The sequence below is a fragment of the Eptatretus burgeri genome, chromosome 1 (genome assembly GCF_056783735.1).
Source record: "Eptatretus burgeri isolate ZD-2024b chromosome 1, Ebu_testis_v1, whole genome shotgun sequence".
In the NCBI taxonomy this organism is placed as follows: Eukaryota; Metazoa; Chordata; class Myxini; order Myxiniformes; family Myxinidae; genus Eptatretus; species Eptatretus burgeri.
In genome coordinates, this window is record NC_140961.1 from 160222115 (window position 1) to 160240903 (window position 18789).

General features: G+C 40.7%; 1 protein-coding gene and 1 long non-coding RNA gene across 4 annotated transcripts in view; one reads left to right on the forward strand and one right to left on the reverse strand.

Moving 5' to 3' along the window:
• Positions 1-4227: 4227 nt before the first annotated feature.
• On the reverse strand, positions 4228-14005 carry LOC147035875 (uncharacterized). Of its 2 annotated transcripts, none has more exons than XM_085847899.1 (4): positions 13823-14005; positions 11414-11508; positions 9755-9803; positions 4228-6280 (listed from the first exon to the last, which is right to left on the reverse strand). In XM_085847899.1, exons 2-4 carry the CDS (start codon positions 11496-11498, stop codon positions 6058-6060), a joined length of 357 nt encoding a protein of 118 aa, XP_085704025.1. In that variant the 5' UTR covers positions 11499-11508; positions 13823-14005; the 3' UTR covers positions 4228-6057. The 2 variants fall into 2 exon arrangements, with proteins under 2 accessions (XP_085704025.1, XP_085704032.1); XM_085847906.1 differs by lacking the exon at positions 4228-6280 and adding an exon at positions 8254-9219.
• Positions 14006-17075: 3070 nt separating this feature from the next.
• LOC147035876 (uncharacterized) overlaps positions 17076-18789 on the forward strand; it is a 99399-nt gene continuing 97685 nt past the window's right edge. For both annotated transcript variants that reach the window (XR_015049658.1, XR_015049665.1), the window contains exon 1: positions 17076-17204. This is a non-coding gene — a long non-coding RNA (uncharacterized LOC147035876). The remainder of the gene's footprint in view (positions 17205-18789) is intronic.

Sequence of the window (18789 nt, forward strand, 5' to 3'; positions counted from 1 at the left end):
GTGATTATAGGGTCATTATCTATCCATAGATACATCTTTGTTGGGATAATTCAGTTAGGTGATGAATTATAAAAGTTTTAACATAAGCCGTTGCCTCCAAGGGCTCTAAAATGGACCAATTTTGTCCCCTGGTTTGACCATGTGGCTAAGGGTTTAGGATCTTTATTTTTTTCTAAAGATTGCCTCATATAAGATGTGTCTACTGACCAAATAATTTTATCTAATGCCCATGGCTTCATATTAAAATACATTTTTATTTACATGCACGTTTTTTATCATTATTCACTTTTTCATATTCATTAGCTTATAAATCTGAAACTGAACACTCTAGCAAAGTGATACTGCAGATGTTTATAAACTGGCATATGAAATTTAAGGATCTGTTATCAGAATGCCTGATAAATGCATACGTTTCTATCTGTAGGAAGTTGAAAATGCCACTTTGACAAAAAATGGTGAATATGCAGGGAGCAAGAACTGAGGTTATGTAACAACTTAGATTATTATTCTCATAAATTAATAATTATAAGTACATTTTTTATTAAAAAATAAATTCTTGTAATGATAATCCAAACATATGCTTGGGTTTTAATTTTAAAAACATGTCTTACAGTTCTCTATTTGAAGTCATTAGTTATGACATACACCACGAGATGGAGTAATGTGATGGGATTGGAGGAACTGTGAAGCGCCTTGTTGCAAGGGCAAGTTTGCAGGCCACTCTACAGAATCAGATTCTGATAGCTGAAGAGATGTTCCAGTGGGCAGAGAAGAATATAGGAGGGATCAAATTCTTCTTTGTGACATCACAAGAAATCCAACAAAATGCAATGGAGTATGACCTAGAGAAGTGCTTCAGAGCAGCAACAACCATTGCTGGTACACGGTCACACCATGGTTTCCTGCCTATCTCCTCAACACGTCTGGAGATGAGAAGGGCTTCTTCTGATGCTGTATCATCAACAGTATGCACAGGACCAGAAACCACACAAGCTCATCTGTCCCAGTTATTAGTCCCAACCCTAACTGAACTGGATGTATATCAGGCTGGGAAATATATTGCTTGTGTTTATGACACAAAATGGTACATTGGGAACATTGTCACAAGAAATGATGATGAAAATGATGTGTTTGTGAACTTCATGAAGCAATGAAGGGGTAACACATTCTCATGGCCTCCAGATAAAAAAAGAAAGATCAATGCTGGGTGCCATTACTCGCCATTTTTTGTGTGGTTGAGGCCCCTGACATAAAATCTGGTGGACGTCAGTACCAACTGTCACAGCATGACTTTAAGCATGTTCACGACCTGTTTTCTTACATGTAAAATTCTGTGCCTCTGAGTGTTACATAATCTTGATAATGAAAGTCATAAAAGATGAAAGGTCATTAAAGAGTTTTCTAAGGTATAAAATTACTAATATTCATTGTCTCTATATATCTGTAAATAAAAAAGCTGCTACTCAACTCATCAAATTTGTTCTAATTTATAATTTGCAATCACTTATGAAAGTAATCATTAGCATGTATTTATGAATAAATAACATCTTTATCACTAATGTCTAATAAGAAGCCTAACTGAGCCTTATGAGCACCCCTGCAAGTTCACCTTGTTTTGTTCCAAGTGGGCCAAATTTCCATATTTGGCTTCCTAAAATTGGAGTATATGCTTTCTAGAGACATTCTGATGCCACAATCTGAAAGTTTGTATACCAGTTTGTAAAATTCTGCAGTAACTCTTTCCTGGATAGGTCCATTTTACGATTTATAAACTTCTGAATGTGAAAAAAGTGAATAATTATAAAAAACGTGCATGTAAATAAAAATTTATTTTACTATGAAGCCATGGGCGTTAGATAAAATTATTCGGCCAGTAGACATCTTATATGAGGCAATCTTTAGAAAAGTGAATAATTATTAAAAAAAAACGTGCATGTAAATAAAAATTTATTTTACTATGAAGCCATGGGCGTTAGATAAAATTATTCAGCCAGTAGACATCTTATATGAGGCAATCTTTCGGAAAAAAAAATGAAGATCCTAAACTCCTAGCCACATGGTCAAACCAGGGGACAAAATTGGTCCATTTTAGGGCCCTTGGAGGCAATGGCTTATGGTAAAACTTTTATAATTCATCACCTAACTGTATTATCCCAGCAAAAATATATCTATGGATAGATAATGACCCTATAATCACTGTGTTATGAGGAAAAAATTCTAAGTTGTTCCATATTTTCAGGAGGGCTCCTATAGTTTCACCTTATTTTAGCTCGTTTTTGGCCAAAAGCCATTTTTAGCTTCCTATACAGTGAGAAATATGCATCCCAGAAGCTATCTGATGCCATAATTGAAAAAATTTGGATGCCAATTAGTAAATATTTGCAATATTAGCTTTCTGGAGGAGTCCATTATAAAATTATAAGCCACTGAAGTTGGAAAAAATGAGTTTTTCACATTTGGCATTTTTAGGGCCAAATTTCAAAGGTCTCTAAAGATAGATATTTTTTAAACTATGACGAATTGAAAGCTAATCTTTTGCATGGTGGGTAGAGCCATATAGATCTACATTTAGGATTTTTTCCAGCAAAATCTGAAGAGGTGACCTGGGGACCCTTAGGTAAGTTGGCATGGAATGACCCAGCTGGGACACAGGTAGCTTGCCCACAGCCCCAAGAGGGAGAGATTATGCGAAGTTGGATGAGGGAAGGCCATGCGCCAAGGCACATTTAATTTTAAATCCGGCAATGCAAGAGAGGTTTAGTGAAAGTGGATATCATTGTACCAATTCTGCAAATGGGTGAGGCCCTCCCTTCAACCTCCACACCCTGCAGTCATGGGTAAGGTTCAGGTACTTACCCCTCCAACCAGACCACAAAACATGCTCATTCCCTGCAGGTACTTGTGAATCATCTGTACCTGTCAATATTATCTTACTAATGAAGCAAAAACATGACCATCACAGGGTCATCGTTTAACTCGAGTATCATAATATATGCATGGAAGACCTACTTAATTGAACCACAAGCATCTTAAATAATACTTGTTTCATATGTGGGCACAAAGCATATACCGGGCTTCCTCACAATTGGAATTTCTTATCTTGCCACCTTCAAAAATAAGAATTGACTCATCAAAAGGTTTCGAAGTTGAGTAGTGATCATACTGACAATGTTTTTCCCCCAGCCCCCTCCACCAGTCTATGCATCCTGACATCGGGGACATGAGGTTTTGAATTTGCCATAAAAGCTGTTGTCCTTGCATACTTTTGTTTGGTTGGCCGCAATGTCCAGCTTGGCTGCCAACATGGGTCTGTTAAACCTCGACCATGACCTATTTGCAAATTTTTGACTATTCCTCCCTCAGAAGCGATTTATTTTCCTCAGAACACCTCAGCATTTTAAATCACGAAAAGGATTTGTACTAATCCGTCATAACTTATAGGAACATTGCTTGACCAGATAACTACAAAGGCAATGTGAATCAAATGAGTACGATATGAAAGCATTACTACATGAAAGCTAATAAGCAAACTTTGGTAAACAGCTGAATGTGTCATTCTTGGAATTCAGGCTGTCTGTCAGCTGGTAGCGGAAAGCGTTGGGAAAAGAGGGGGCTTTGGATTATCTCCCCAAGGCCAAATCCACCCATCCTCTCCTAGCATGGATACAAGCACAAGCTGGCTCGCTGGGCTGGAACCTCCACACCCGATGCCAATTGGAGCATGTTTGAAAATGCTTTTGGGTTTTCTTCAGATAGCGCCTGCTTCAAAAATGCAAGACATCGATTGTGAATGACACCTCATATCCATTTGAAGTTTTTTGTATAAATACGCATGAGGGACAGGTGAAATGGGGTGCTGGATTTCATTTGCTGACCTAGTAGTTGTGGGAACTTTCATTCCACATTGAAATATAGGCACACTTCTTCGAGGGAGATTTAAAAGTGACCCCCCCCCCCCCCCGCAAGCATTTTTGTCTGGAGAGAGATGAGCAGCTGCATGCTGTACATGACAGAACAACAACAGGTCTGTGATGCCCTTTGTATACACTGCCCATCGCTGCTACCGATGGGATGGTTCCGTGAGATCCTCGGAACAGCTGCTGCACGGGCCATCCATGATACTTTTTCATGAGTTTTTAAATTTTAGATTTAAAAGCATTGAACATGATATGCATAACTGTGGGGTCGTTTTACAATCATAAAATGTTTATTCTGAACCACATTCTGACTCCTGGTTCACATGCAACATTTTCAACACCCTTTTTTCTGTTTGAGCCTGATTTTAAAATTAAATCAGTAGCAGGACATGCCACAGCACACAGCTGTTCCTTCTCACACAGGTACATCTTCTCATCTCTGGTTAATTCTGCTTCACAGCTTTCGGTGCTTTGTTGCCTTTTCAGTTTTTAGTGCCACTTGAGTTGTAACATCTCCGTTCTTACTCTGGTGGAGGATGCGGGATTGCATTTTCTTCTTTCTCCTCTGACATTGATCATTCAACATCATAAATACTTTCCAATTCACTTCTTGACAGTTTTCACTTTCTGCTCACTACTTACACCATTTTCCTTACTTCACAGACAAATTCCATCCCATAAATATCATACATATACCTGGCACAATTTCCCTTATCAGGGGGACCAATGTGGCTCTGATTCGTTTGCCCGGTCCTTCCCGGTTCACGACACATATTTCACATTTAACATAGTCCTTATGTCTAAGAATACTCAATTGCTCTTGTACATTTGAACCATTTAATAATATGCGTATGGACAATGAGAGGAGATTCAATAACACAAGCAAGCAAAACACTCTTCCTCTGATTCTGCGGTAGATGGATTTTTTAGTTCTTATATATTATTCAGGGGCAAGGGGGTGGTGGATAACACCATAAGACAATGTCTGGCCATCCTCGAGACAGAATGGTGCCAAGCCTGCAGCCTTTTGGGTGCTGGAACAGATCACACATGGCCCCTTGGTAGTGGATATCCATAGGTCAGCCAGAATTCAGAGTTGGGTAACATTTTACAATCTGAAGTTGATAAAAGTGTAAAGATACATCTGAACATTACCTAAACACACATTCCATTGAAGCCAGACTCGAGCCTCAGCCAGACTTTCAGATGCCAATATAATTGTTTATGCATGAGAATTCCTTTGCTAAATTAGATACATGTTTGAGTATATAGATGTAAGATACATGTTGCTTTCAAATACATTTCCCATTGAAGGGATATATCAATACATTGTGCTATATGCTAAACACATTTACTTTTTCAAGATAATTATCAATCAAGTTGAAATGGCCACATTTTTATCTTTTTATCACCCTTAAACCTATTATGCTAATTTTGGAGAAACTTGCATACACAATCCTCCCTCTTTGTTATTCAGACAACATCACAATCAATTTCAATTTTATGAGTTTAAAAAGTTCACATCGGCAATCCTTGAATGAACATTCCATATTCCCAGGAAATCACCATCCAAGTGCAGATTACCGAGCCCAGCCCTCCCCTATCAAAGTTTGCCAATAAAGTTTCACACAGCTTGCCGATCCATATTTGCTTAGAGGTGAACAGTGATACAAGGAGAGAGATGCAGGTCCAGATGGATGCTTGTGTACTCAGCATTGTACTGGGTATCAGGGTCTCAATATTCTCCTGCATGTGGTTAATGATGCTTGAGTGCATGTAATACATCCAAAGAGGATGGTGTTGTCTCACCACGATGTTGCATTTCATGATCAGGATCAGTTTTTTTTTTAAAAATTAATGACAATAACTTGGGTGTTTGGAAAGCTCATGGCATTTATCTAACGATGAAGAGGAAGTGGCCACAAGCATTTCCCTTCTGAAACCCCATGCCACTTTGTCGAGTAGAGTCTCTCATTGAGTCTCCTTTCCCCCTCCCCAATGTCATGCTATGCCATGGTGAACGAGTAACCATATTTGGTTAAACTTAGTGTAGGACACAGTGTAGGTGGATGAATGTAGGTGGATGAGAGGGGCATCATATGCAAGGCGCTGTTGCCAGAGTCCATCACATGCTGTATAATCAGAGGCTTATAGGAGCAGAGTGGCCAGAGTGTAGAAAGTGTGTAGAGAGTAGAAAGTCTCGAATGTGCATGTCACCAGCATTGCCCACTCCGCACACTCCAATATCATGGCAGCAAGATGTCCATGTGCTGATGCATGAAGATTCCATCCGTAATTCCAACCCATTGAGTGCAGCATGAAAGGGCTGGAAAATTTCATTTCTTACAGGTTGCAAACCAATGCTAAAAGAGAGCAAGACCGATGACTGCCTCAGCGATAACATTTGCTCATGGACCGATAACATGTTCATCAATTACCAATGTATTTCTCAAATTTCAATGTTTCACAAATCATTAAATTCACTATCCGGAATGGATTTCTCAAAAGGGAATGGTGTATGAACAAACATTGAAATGGTAATGGCTTTTTCTTTTTAAAGTGATTCGACAATGAAGACAACACAGTTATGGTGCATTTTAAGAGTACAATAATAATAATAATAACAACAGTCTAATAGTAACAGTCCAATGAAAATCCAATGCATTAATGTTGCCAACCAGTTCCTAAAAATTCCCTTTAGCCAAGACCCATAATCCCATCGTTTATTATAATCATGGTATTTTTTTTTTAATCTCTGCCTTAATTTTGGCAGCGATATCATTTGCTATGAATTATCAGGGATATATGTGCAACACTCAGATCGCACAATGGCACACATCCCCCTCACCCCCAGAGCTGCCAATATAACATCAGGAGCAATACAATTCTGCATAGCTACTGTTTGCAATCATTCCTGCTCTAATCATAGTAAAACCTTCAGCAATATTATTAGCGATTTTTTTTGAAAGAGGCTGCCATATAAATAAGCTCCCTAGTCGTCTTAGCAGCACCATACATAGGAAAAATATTCAGGAAGAATCTCTCAGTTTCTGAAATAGACCATTTCTGTCTATTTTGCGGTGCAAAGGGTGATTGGTCAGAAATACGAATTTGGGGTATCACATATCCTACATAACAAGACCCTGTCCATCCAAATGGCAACCATGGATATGCACTGTGCCCACATATGGAGTGGGTATTACTTACAGCTGGCTGGGGTTTGGGGAGGTTATTTGCTGTAATATCAATATCTATCCTGACCGCGAAGGCCAGTCCTTTAATCGTCACACTTTCTTTAAGATGTTCAGCATAATGTTTACAGTTGACTTACCTAAGTAAGGTCCGTTGCTTGTCTGACAAATGAAACAAACCGTGCCTATTTATCTGTTCATAACTTCAAAATGTGGTGGGTATACCTTTAATTATTCCATGTTTGTAAAGTTTACTGTATTTCTTTTAGACTTAGGATGGTACCCTCTCTTGTAATCAGTACACCTGCAGCCCCCCTTTTTCCATTTAACTTTTATCTCTGCCTTTTATGCCTTAATTACTCCCTTGTGTTTTCTTTATTCTACTTAATGTTGGGTAACTCTGTCTATGTACCAATAATCCATAAAAAACTTCCCCCTGAAATGGGACTGCCAAAAGGGGCAATCCATGTTTAAATGAGTGTGGAAGTTGAGAACACACCCAGCAGCTGCTCTCATTCATTCTGTTAGCATGCTGTAAGGACATTTCTCGAAACGTATTTTGGGGATGCGCATGTACACGTTCATGTAATGTTATACCTCGTTTAATACATGACTGTTGGGGTTTGATGTGTTGGGCAGTGACATTTTGGTTGACATCTTTCTTTTTTTTACATGTGTGACAAATGACTTGGTGAGTCAGTGTGGGAAAATAAAAATCACATTTTTGTTTAACACGCATATATGCATCAGGCCAAGCATTGTTTGTCTATCCTAACCAGGGAAGTACTTCTGTGTCGATTAAGCAAAACAAAAATGATCAGTGCAATCAAACAAACACAAAATGTTGTTATAATTTTTACAGTGTGCCCGCTTTTGGGTTTTCTCAGGATCACAAGCCTTGCAGACTCGTTTGCAATGACAAGAATGGACCAAGTTGGTCTCCCTTCACATTTCATGGCAGTATGAGTGGTCAGCAGGATCTGATAAGGACTGATCCACCTTGGTGATAGGGCAGATTTCCTTTTGTGTACCTTAATGAGCACAGTATGTTCTGGACTAAGTTCATGACAGTGCTTGGTTTCTGCTTCAGGCAAGGCTTTCACTTGTGAATTAAATGCTTTTGTGAATTTGTAAATTCAATGTTTGTCAGTGCAATACAAAATGCACATAATGTATCATCCATTTGATGTATATTCCTCACCATTATCATTAAAAGAGGTGAGTAAGGTACCCTCATCAGTCTTTCCAAGATGATTTTGTGTGGTGAGAGTCCTGTTCTCCTATTTGAGGTAGCTCTCATCGAAATTAGTGCTCGTGGTATGGCCTCTGGCCATTTCATACCAGTCTGTTCACAAATTTTTGCCAATTTATTTTTCACCACCCCAATATCGTTCCACCACCCCTGATAATTGTGGGTGGTTTGGATAAAGGAAATTTTCTTTCACCTGCAGTGCTTTACACAGCTCTTGCACCACTTGTGCTGTGAAGTGTGTTCCTTGATCGGTCAAAATTCTGCAATGTACACCAAATCAGCATATGAAATCCTTCATCAAAATTTTTACAACTGTAATTGCATGATTTTTTTTCATGGGAAGGCTTCTACCCACTTTGTGAACATGTCGATGATTGCATGCACAAATTCATTTCCATTACATCTCGGCATTTGAATAAAATCCTTTTTTTTAATAAAGCCTGGTGTTTGTGTCGTGGTTAGGGTAGCGGCTTGGGATCCAAAAGGTCTTGAGTTCAAGCCCTGTTGGCCACTTGAATTAATACACACCAAGAGGTTGACTCAGCCTGTCATCCTTCCAAGGTCGGCAAAGTGAGTACCAGTGTACTGGGACTGGTGTATGCCCCGGTTAGAATAGGTGTACCATATCCCTGTGTCGTAAGAGGCGACCAGGGTTGCGTCAGGAAGGGCATCCGGCGTAAAACCTGTGCCAAATCATAATGCGGATCATAACGGATGATCCCCTGTGGCGACCCCTAAAGGGAGCAGCCGAAAGAAGAAGAAGAAGACTTGAATAAAATCCATTTGTTTGTGTGAAAAAGGCCCTGATGGAGGTTGATGTGCTGCCTGCAGTCTTCTCTCCTTTCCTTGGATTATATTCCTGGCAGATTTGACAAGTGGCACAATATTGTTCAGCTATCGCCAATAAACCAGGTGCATACCATTATTTTCCAACGGACTTGCACATTCCCCCTTTGCCCACATGGCTCACTCCATGAGCCAAATGTGCAAGTCATGATAACAATGCATGTGGCGCTACCATACGTCCATCATGAGAAGTCCATAGTTGAGATTCAGTGTAATATATGCATCACAAGTTTACCCATTTGTCCTTTTTCTGCTTATCAACAGCTGTCTGTGTGGCAGCTACATCCTTCAAGGTTGGGATACTCTCAGGAATTGTTAAAAACACCTTGCATGGTCACTGAAGTTTGTTCTAACTTGGCTGCAAGTTTTACTGCATTGCCTGCTCTCACATTTCCTCTTAAAACATCATCTGCTCTCCCAGTATGTCTATCACAATTAACTCCTGCAATTGTGGATGGTAATAAAATCACATGTGGGGTTGTCATTTCAGGTGGTTTCCATAGTTCTTGCTGTTTTGCTGTTAAACATACACTAAGTGTAAGTCATACCTTGTCTGCAGATGTGGAACAACGTCCTCTGCATTTCCTTTGTCATCACCTGTGGAATCATAATATGCTTTATAGTGGAGATCAAACTTCCATCCTGTAATATCAATCTCATGGTAAGTTACCCATTCTCGTACCTCGGGCACGGAACTCATTAGAGTCATGAATTTCTCACTCATGGACACAGACAACGTCTTGTCATCAAGCTCCCATCAATGCACCAAATGTTCAGTGGTCATTTGCAACAAATTCAAAACAGACTCGTGCGAATCCTGCGACATTTCCAAAGAGTTGGTTGCTCATAGAAAAGAATGTTGTTCAGTCAATGGTCCCACTTGCACTGACAATCTCTCTGTTATTGGGGTCAACATAGTAACTCCCGACACACCTACTACATTTAGCTGTGCTCTTGATAGAGAGACATTTGGAAAATCGTCTTGTCAAAACCTAGAGCTTGTAGCTCCTGTGTCAATTAGAAAAGGAACCTCCAGACCAGCTACTCTGAGATTTTATTTTTGCTCCTCCTCTGAGGACTCTGTCACTAATGGTAACACAAAAGTTTCCTTATCCCGGCATAGTCATCATCGATTTGGTGGATGGAATGGTGCTTGCACCTGTTGTCTGTGCTGAGGTTGCCGATCTCAGTTTGTACCATGTTGCATTTAGTACTGCAGGCAATATCGGCTCCAATGACCCAATTCTCCACATTTATAACATCTTTGGTCATCCAGCTGTGGTGTCAAAGGTCGTGGAGCCCCAATTCTGCCTCGACCTTGGTTGTACTTCTGATTACCCTTGATTTCATTAGGAATTCCTTTCCTTTCGTCAGCGATCAATGCTAGTTTGCAACTGCATTAATTTTGTGGTGGCCTCCATGCCTTTTTTTCCATCTGTCATTCATAGTGAACAGCTCTGTCAACTATATCATTAATTGCTTTTATCTCCCAACTATTACAGAACATTTTTAGCACTGTCTGGAACTTTGGCAACATCCCATCACAAAAGCATGTTTTAATGGTATATCCATTATATTTCCAGTCATCCCTGAATGTCATTCAAAAACCTCTTGCAAATCTTTACAAATAATCTCTGGGATCTTCAACCACTTTCACTTTGCAATTCTACACTTTATCCCAATCTGTATGAGATGTTAATGTGATGATGGCCTTCCCAAGGGCATGTGTATGTGACGTTTTATCCTTTGATTGTTCCTTGTCATACAGGTATTCAACTCCTCGGTTTAATGACCTCCATTCTGATGATGTTTTCAGGGTCCACAGTACCTCCGTGGGTATTGCCACTTTTTTAATAATATGTCCAAATCCCTTATGGTTGGCCGATGACATTCCACAATCATTGATCGTTCTTCCCAAAATTGTGCAGGATTCTGTCAAATTGGTGCCATCTCCTTTGCCAATGCTTTTACTTCAGCAAATGTCCATGGTCTATGCCTGTAAACCGGAGTATTTTGATCTTCGGGGAATGCTTTCCTTGGGGCATTAGTAATGGAATATTTTTGTTTTAGTCTTAGCTCACTTTCAGTTGTAAGCGACGTAACTAGCTGTGACTCATTCATTCCGGATCTCGTACCAGCAGCAGGTGGCTGGAATGCAGCAGGTAGCTGGAATTTTTTAACACCCAGTTTTCCTCCCTCAGCCTCACCTTCCTGAGCCCCATCACTTGGATCCTCAGCGTTGTATTTGGGATGTGGGTCTTGGTGTTCAGCAAGCAAATCCAATTTCCCCATTGATGATCGCCTGGGAGGTATTGGGGTTTCTTCAAAATGAATTATCTCTTCATCAATTATCTGAGGGTACACTTTTGCTTGCAGTGGGGCCAATGCATTTGCTGTTTTAAGGGGTATCTGAGTTGCCTTTTTAATTTTATCCTGTACTTCTTCCTAGTTATGTTTTTAGCCTGCCAATTTGGATTTCTCCTCCCGATCCTCACATTCCTAGTTCCACATCATAAATGCCTTCTAATTTACCTCTTTAGCCATTCTCCCTCTTTTCTCCCTTTGTTCCAATTCTCTTTATAAATTCTCAATCCTACTTTTCAAAGTTACCCTTTTCTGAGAACCCCTTTCTTTCCCACTCTGTCCACTTAGACCACAAGTCAACATCACATATTGATTCTCTCCCATAATTTTCAAGCATGCACCAAATCAGCATACCTTTTGCAGATAGATTTTCCTGAATCACTTTGCTAAGGCAGTTACCCATTCTCACAAACTTAATGCAAAAATTCAAACAAGACAGCACTTAGTACAGTCTGCAACTAATGTAATTCAATGCAAATATAACTATACAAATATCAAATAAGACCACACTTTGGGCAGTATGAGAATCAATGCAATTCAATGCAAATACAATGATACAAATACAAACAAGTTGCAAATATAACTAGACAAGAGCTTGACACAAAACAATACACAGCTTTTTTTCAATTCTAACTTCAACCACGAGCTGGAAGCAGACAATTCCAATTCCAACTCCTCGTTGGAAACAATACCAATTCCAACTCCTCATTGGAAACACCAAATCCAATTCCAGCTCCTTGTTGGAAACACCAAATCTAATTCCAACTCCTCGTTGGAAACAACAAATCCAATTCCAACTCCTCACGGGAAATAATTCTAATTCCAACTCCTCATTGAAAATACCAAATCAATTCAGGCAAACACCGATACAGTGATGGCGTACACACACATTGGACCTTTTCATCTGACTCGGGACTCCAACACTTAAGCAGTATATTTCTCTTGAGAGAAAGAACTTTAACCTACTCAAAAAATAAAGGACTTTAACCTACTTCATAAATGGCTCAAATTTTGTTCGGAGCAAGTTAACCCTTCAGACAAGGGATGAGGCACACAGTGAGGTCACAGCATACGATCCTAAGGTATTTCAAAAGGCCCCTCACCTCTGATCTGTGAGCTCCTGCTTACCACCAACTTATTCTGTAACCACGTTCCACTGGGTCATAATGTTCCTGCCTGGATTGCCAAATTGTGGAAGAATACTCTACTCTTATACATTTGAACTTTTAATATGAATGCATGTGGAAAACCAGAGGAGATTCAATGACACAAAGAAACAACACGCTCTTCCCCTGATTCTGCAATACATGGATTTTTTAGTTCTTTTATAATATGCAGGGGAATAGGGGGGGGGTTAAGTTAATAAGACAATGTCTGTTCATCCTCGAGACAGAATGGTACCAACACTGCAGCCCTTTGGTTGCTGAAATATATCACACATGGCCCCTTGGTAGTGGTTATCTGCTGGAGGTCAGGAGGTAAGCCAAATATCAAAGGGTTGGGGAACAGTTTGCAATCTGAAGTTGATAACAGTGCAAAGATACATCTGCGCATTACTAAACACACATTTCATTGACTGCAACCTCCAGCCAGACTTTCAGATGTCAATATAATTGTTTATATATGAGAATCCCTAAGCTAAATAAGATACATGTTTGAGTACACAGATGCAAGATACATGTTGTATTTGAATACATTTCCAATTAAAGGGTGATAACAATACATTGTTCTGCATGCTAAAAAAAAACATTGACTTTTTCAAGGTAATTATCAATCAAGTTTATTTGGCAACATTTTAATATTTTATCTTCCTTAAGCCCACTATGATAATTTTGGAGAAATTTGCATCCACACTTCCAACAAACAATCACAATGCAAAACAGTTTCACATTGAGCAGACTAACAGCAGACACAATGAACAAATACAGAAATTAAAAGACAATTCCACAAACATACTTTACACATGTTCCTTCTTGGAGGACTCAAACTCTTTTAGCAAGCAGGGACTGTTTCCCTTTTTGTTGGCAGACATCAGCCCGTAATTTATGTGGATGTCATCCCCTAATTGCCTAGGACCTGAGTCTGTTTTTTTGAGGTGGACTCTAACTCCTTCTTAGGCCTTATGGATAAAGTTTGTCCTTTGTACACCTTTCCCATTAATGGAGCACGTTACCCATTAGTTGAGAGATGCAGCATCTGACCTGAAGTGAGTGCAAACACCTTCCCAATGAATTTCAAAAAGGCTCCCTCACCTCTAGTTCGTGGCCACTTGTGTTTGCTGTCACTCCAGACAGCACCATCTGTCCCTGCTCCTCTGGGGTTTATGCTCCTGCCTGGCTCGTCAATTTGTCATGGAATAAACTTCAATTTCCATTCAGGTTCAGCATACAAAAGATAATCTTTAATACGAGATTGTGGAGGGGGTACGCAGCATAACATCAATGAACTTCTCTAAAGTAAATGTTCCAGTCCAGCTCTTTTATACCCAAGCAGGGACAAGTATGAGTACAGAGGGTAAGATAAGAAATAGCTGTGGTCAGCCATTGTTTTGGAATAGTAGCTTGCACCAGTCTTCAAATCAGGGGTGAAATTTGGGTCCGTTCAATTTGAAAGGAAAATGAGTGGAGCAAGGTTTGACCATAATAAGTACCAAGTGGTCCAAGAAAAGTCAAACGATAATCAGCTGATGAGAAGAAAGCACAAACAATTACTTATGGCCCAAAGAGGAGAAAACAGGCTTTCAGCAGTAATAAAATTCAAAAACTGCCCAGAGCGACCAGTTACTCCTGAATACTCCTCGCGCTGATAAGGATAAACAATCATCAGATTCTCAGTGGCCTTCAATGGTGCTACAGGCTGCTTTAATGCCCTCTTACAAACACAGCAATGTTCTTCTCAATTTTTAAGTTGTGAGTTTCATCAGAATATATAAAAGTTGTATGAATCATGTAGTAATTGATGTACTCTGTCTGGAACTCATGTGATGTTTCAAGATAATAACAGAGTTTTATTAAATTTACAACACAGCAAATCATTATCACAAAAGCAGAAACACTTTATGCAGAAAGTGAATGTAACAGAAGACATGGATAATTATGTTTCCAATGGAATCCTCTCCATCATAGTTTATTTCATAAGTTTAATATATCTTGTTTTGTGGGCAAGTATGCCTTTATTATCGCACCAATTACAGATGTTGTAAGAAGAACTCTACCTCAACATATTAATGCAAAGTTTCATGCTGCTCGGTTTCATGGTTTTGTGGTTGTGGAGGAAACCCACACACTGACACACAAACACACACACCCTCACATACACGCAAACACATTTGTTAATACAGATGAGCATAACATTTTGTACACATTTGAATGGACGGCCATTTTTTTCCTGGATCATCTCTCCATAAGGAGCACCACATACTCCATGATAACAGCTTGTTTAACTAAATAGATGGCTGCAAGTGCAATATAACAATATAGGCTTCATTATTAGAAACCAAAAATATAACATGAAGCCACCTCCATAAGGTATGTGTTTTCCTTAAAATAATCCAGCCATTATTGCAATAAAAATAATAATAACTAGAACTGCCACTTTATAACTGCTGGCAGTGATGACCGGGTACCCAGACCTTCAATCCAACATGGCTGCCAAACCCTGGTCCAGATCCAGTTGAAATTTCAAAGCTTCATTCCACATGGCTGTTCCATCATAACTGTGATGTTTCACATTTATTGATACAGTAGTTCCAGAGGAAACATTAATTAATATTTTTCCTTCAATCCACTATGGCTGCCAAACGTTGCGTCGTACCTCAAAAGGGCGTGAGAACCTTTTATTCGTCATGGAGAGGCGGTCACACATGTAGAGTTTCGCATTTAAATAACACTCTGCATTCAATCTATTTATTACGTAAGCAGTTCTCCCTTTTCCTGAATACATAGTCGGTAGCAATTAAATTGGTGTTTAAATAAGTTAAACACAAAGTAATAAATGTGGACAGCATCGTTGCAGAGGGTAAAGCGGGATTGCTAGGTGGTGGGGGAGACAGTTGGGTGGTGGAGAATAGAGTTGAAGGTTGGGGGAGAGAGAGTTGGAGCTTCGGAAGAGGTTGTTGATGGTTGGGGAGGATAAAATAATTGCAGGGTGGGGGTAGTTTGGGTTAAGGTCACCATCCATCAGACAGACAGAGAGATAGACAGTCACACTCCATCAGACAGACAGAAAGCCACACTCCATCAGACAGACAGCCACACTCCATCAGACAAACAGCCACACTCCATCAGACAAACAGCCACATTCCATTAGACAAACAGACAGCCACACTCCATCAACTGGACAGCCACACTCCATCAACTGGACAGCCACACTCCATCAGACAAACAGACAGTCACACTCCATCAACTGGACAGCCACACTCCATCAACTGGACAGCCACACTCCATCAGACAATCACATTTTGTCAGACCGTCACATTCCATCTGACAGACAATCACAACCCATCAGAGAAACGGTCAGTCTTGTCACACACTGTCACATTCACAGTCAGACAGACAGTTACAGTTTATCAGACAAACCATCCTCTCAGAGTCGGCAGTCCATTCACACAATGCACACCATACACACCCTCAAACACAACATACCACCTCCTTCACAAACACCACAAACCCCCACCCTCGACCTCCTTGACAACCCCATGTGGTGTGGTGTGGTGCAAGGTGTGTTGTGGTAGGATCTGGTCCAGTACAGTGGGTTGAATCCAATGGCCATTTTTCTAACATAAGTGGACACGTTGTGTCTTCAATCAGATCGCTTTCCTTCACCAACACTTTTGATTGCTTGCGCTGTTTGCCAAGAAGCGGCTTGCAAAGCGATTGATACGGAACGATCAGCTTAGCAAGCGATAGCGAATCGTTCACTCATGGAGCACACCTATTTTTTTAATAGATAAAGGTAAAGAGGTGAAAGGTGAGGTCGCTAACCACTAATTACCTCCAGGAGGCACAGATTCGTACAGGGACAGAGTGGGGGAAGCGATGTTTTAGCATCTCGGAGAACGCACTCATTGTTTCACCTGCACGGCAGATGTTTATTTATTTTGCCGTGGGGATAAAGTTATTTCAAAAGAAGTGTAATCTTTTATAATTATTGTTTAAAAAGTGTAGTTATCACAATTTGTAGCGCGGGTGAAGACGGCATTGTGCTCCTTCCGGTTGAGGTGTATGATTGTGTAAGTTAGGCGTGGTGTGGTTTCTTTTTATTAAATTATTATTATTATTATTATTTTAATAATTTTGATTTTGTTATAAAATATTATTTTATTTTTAAAGGCTTTAACCACGAGAGTTTATCATGTATTATATTTAAATTATCGCAACAATTAACACCGGTCTTCGTCGATTGAAATTTAAAAAATGTGCTGACGACAGATGGAAGCTTCGAGACGATGCGTGTGACGTAAGCGATGTGATCACGTGGTTCCTTCATGTTCCGCCTTCGCCAATCGCCATATTGTATTATATTTCCTTGGTGGAAGACTTGTATTTGAGCTCCTGTTATCTTTGGAATTATAGTTCGATTACCCTTGGCACAAACAGGTGTTACCTTGTCCAGAGCGGATTGTTTGAGTATCAGGTAAATGTGAAGTTTGTCGTGCAAATGGATGTCGAGTTTTTACATTTAATTTAATGTCTGTGGTGACATGGCTATTTTGGTGCTAGGCCGCAACTGTTTTCCCCTCAATAAATCTGTCGATTAATTTTCTCAAATAAATTGTGAATTTCATCGCATACCTCACATGTTAAGTCAAAAGATTCAGTTTCGATTTTTAAGAGATGGCATTTTATATCGAAGTATTTTTTTTAAATTCGCCACACAGCATTATTTAATTATTATTTATTTGTCTAATGCTCCGTGTGCTCTTTCGAACTGGATGAAAAGACCTGGAGTATATATATATATATATATATATATATATATATATATATATATATATATATATATATATATATATATATATATATATTGTTGCGGATTCGCGCCCGCCGGCGTGCGAACGGCCACGTAACTCGAATCGCGGCACGTCGTCCACCGGACGGACAATCCAGTCGTGACCCTCTCGGACTAACGCCGGGAACCAGTCACGGGTGGACCTTTCGGTCTCACCACGATCGTGCCAATCGGTCCCCGCGTGGGATAGGGTTGCTCGCCAAATTCGACCTACCTAAGTACCCACACGGAGGGTAGACCGGGCGATCGCACCTCGCCGCAGGTCGACTTCGGACACGGGCCACTTTAAGCGACCCGTTCCGTACTATCGGGATAACCGTGCGGTGTTATTCGTCGGCCTTGACGGTTCGATTAATTATCGGGCGTTTTAGCCCACTACCAACCCTTTACGTGAAGCAAGATGGAGATTCAATGAAAGAAAAGACGAAGCGAAGCGGGAAAAACAGTTCAACATGAAGCACATTTATTTCGCGATGAACGGAAAGCACACATATACAATTCCACCAAAAGCACATGTAAAAGAAGAAGACAATGCAATATTACACAAAAAGCAAATGCAACAATGCAGATCTAACCGACTACCGGGCACACGGCAACACTTATACAATTTTACTTCACAGACGGCGCCGACAACACATATTCCCAAAGCAAAAGAAAAGAGAACCACCCTCCAGGATGAGGGGGGTCTGGGGCAGAGACCGTGTCGGGCCTACCGTCTGATGATGAGACGCGAAGTGGCGGTGGCGCCTCAACTCCGCGGGCCTCGCGGACAGTGTCTGGTAGGGGGTGGGAAAGGGGCCCCCTTTCCCACCCCCATCTCAGCGCGGGGGGAAACAGGAGGGGGTTGCTGATGCTCGGGGGAAGGAGGATATCACCCTGTCTCGGGTCCCACGGCGAGCGTTTCCTCCTCGACCTCGGGCGCGTTGCTGGCCTCTCCCTGTGCAGCTCCCGGCACCGACGCGAGCACCCCCTCGTCCGCCTTCGCCGCCGTCACCTCTCCACAGCTCCGTCTACTCGCCCTCTCCGTCTCCTCTCTTGGCTCGTCCCACTTCTTTCCAGCTCCACCGATGACTCTCTTGAACTCCGCACAACTGCCAACTCTCCTGACAAACGCAGCCGTTTATATAAGCCCCGTGGCTTCGCTCTTTCACCCTTGACCCTCTGCCTCCGACCCTTCACCTCTCTAACTGGCTCCCCATTGGCCCGAGGA

Coding starts and splice junctions, on each gene's coding strand:
- LOC147035875 (XM_085847899.1), bottom strand. CDS start 11,498: ATGGGGAAATTGGATTTGCTTGCTGAACACCAAGACCCACATCCCAAA. Junction 9,804..11,413: donor AAGTGATGGGGCTCAGGAAG/GTGAGGCTGAGG, acceptor ATGATTCCACAG/GTGATGACAAAGGAAATGCA. Junction 6,281..9,754: donor GTTCCACATCTGCAGACAAG/GTATGACTTACA, acceptor GCTCTCTTTTAG/CATTGGTTTGCAACCTGTAA.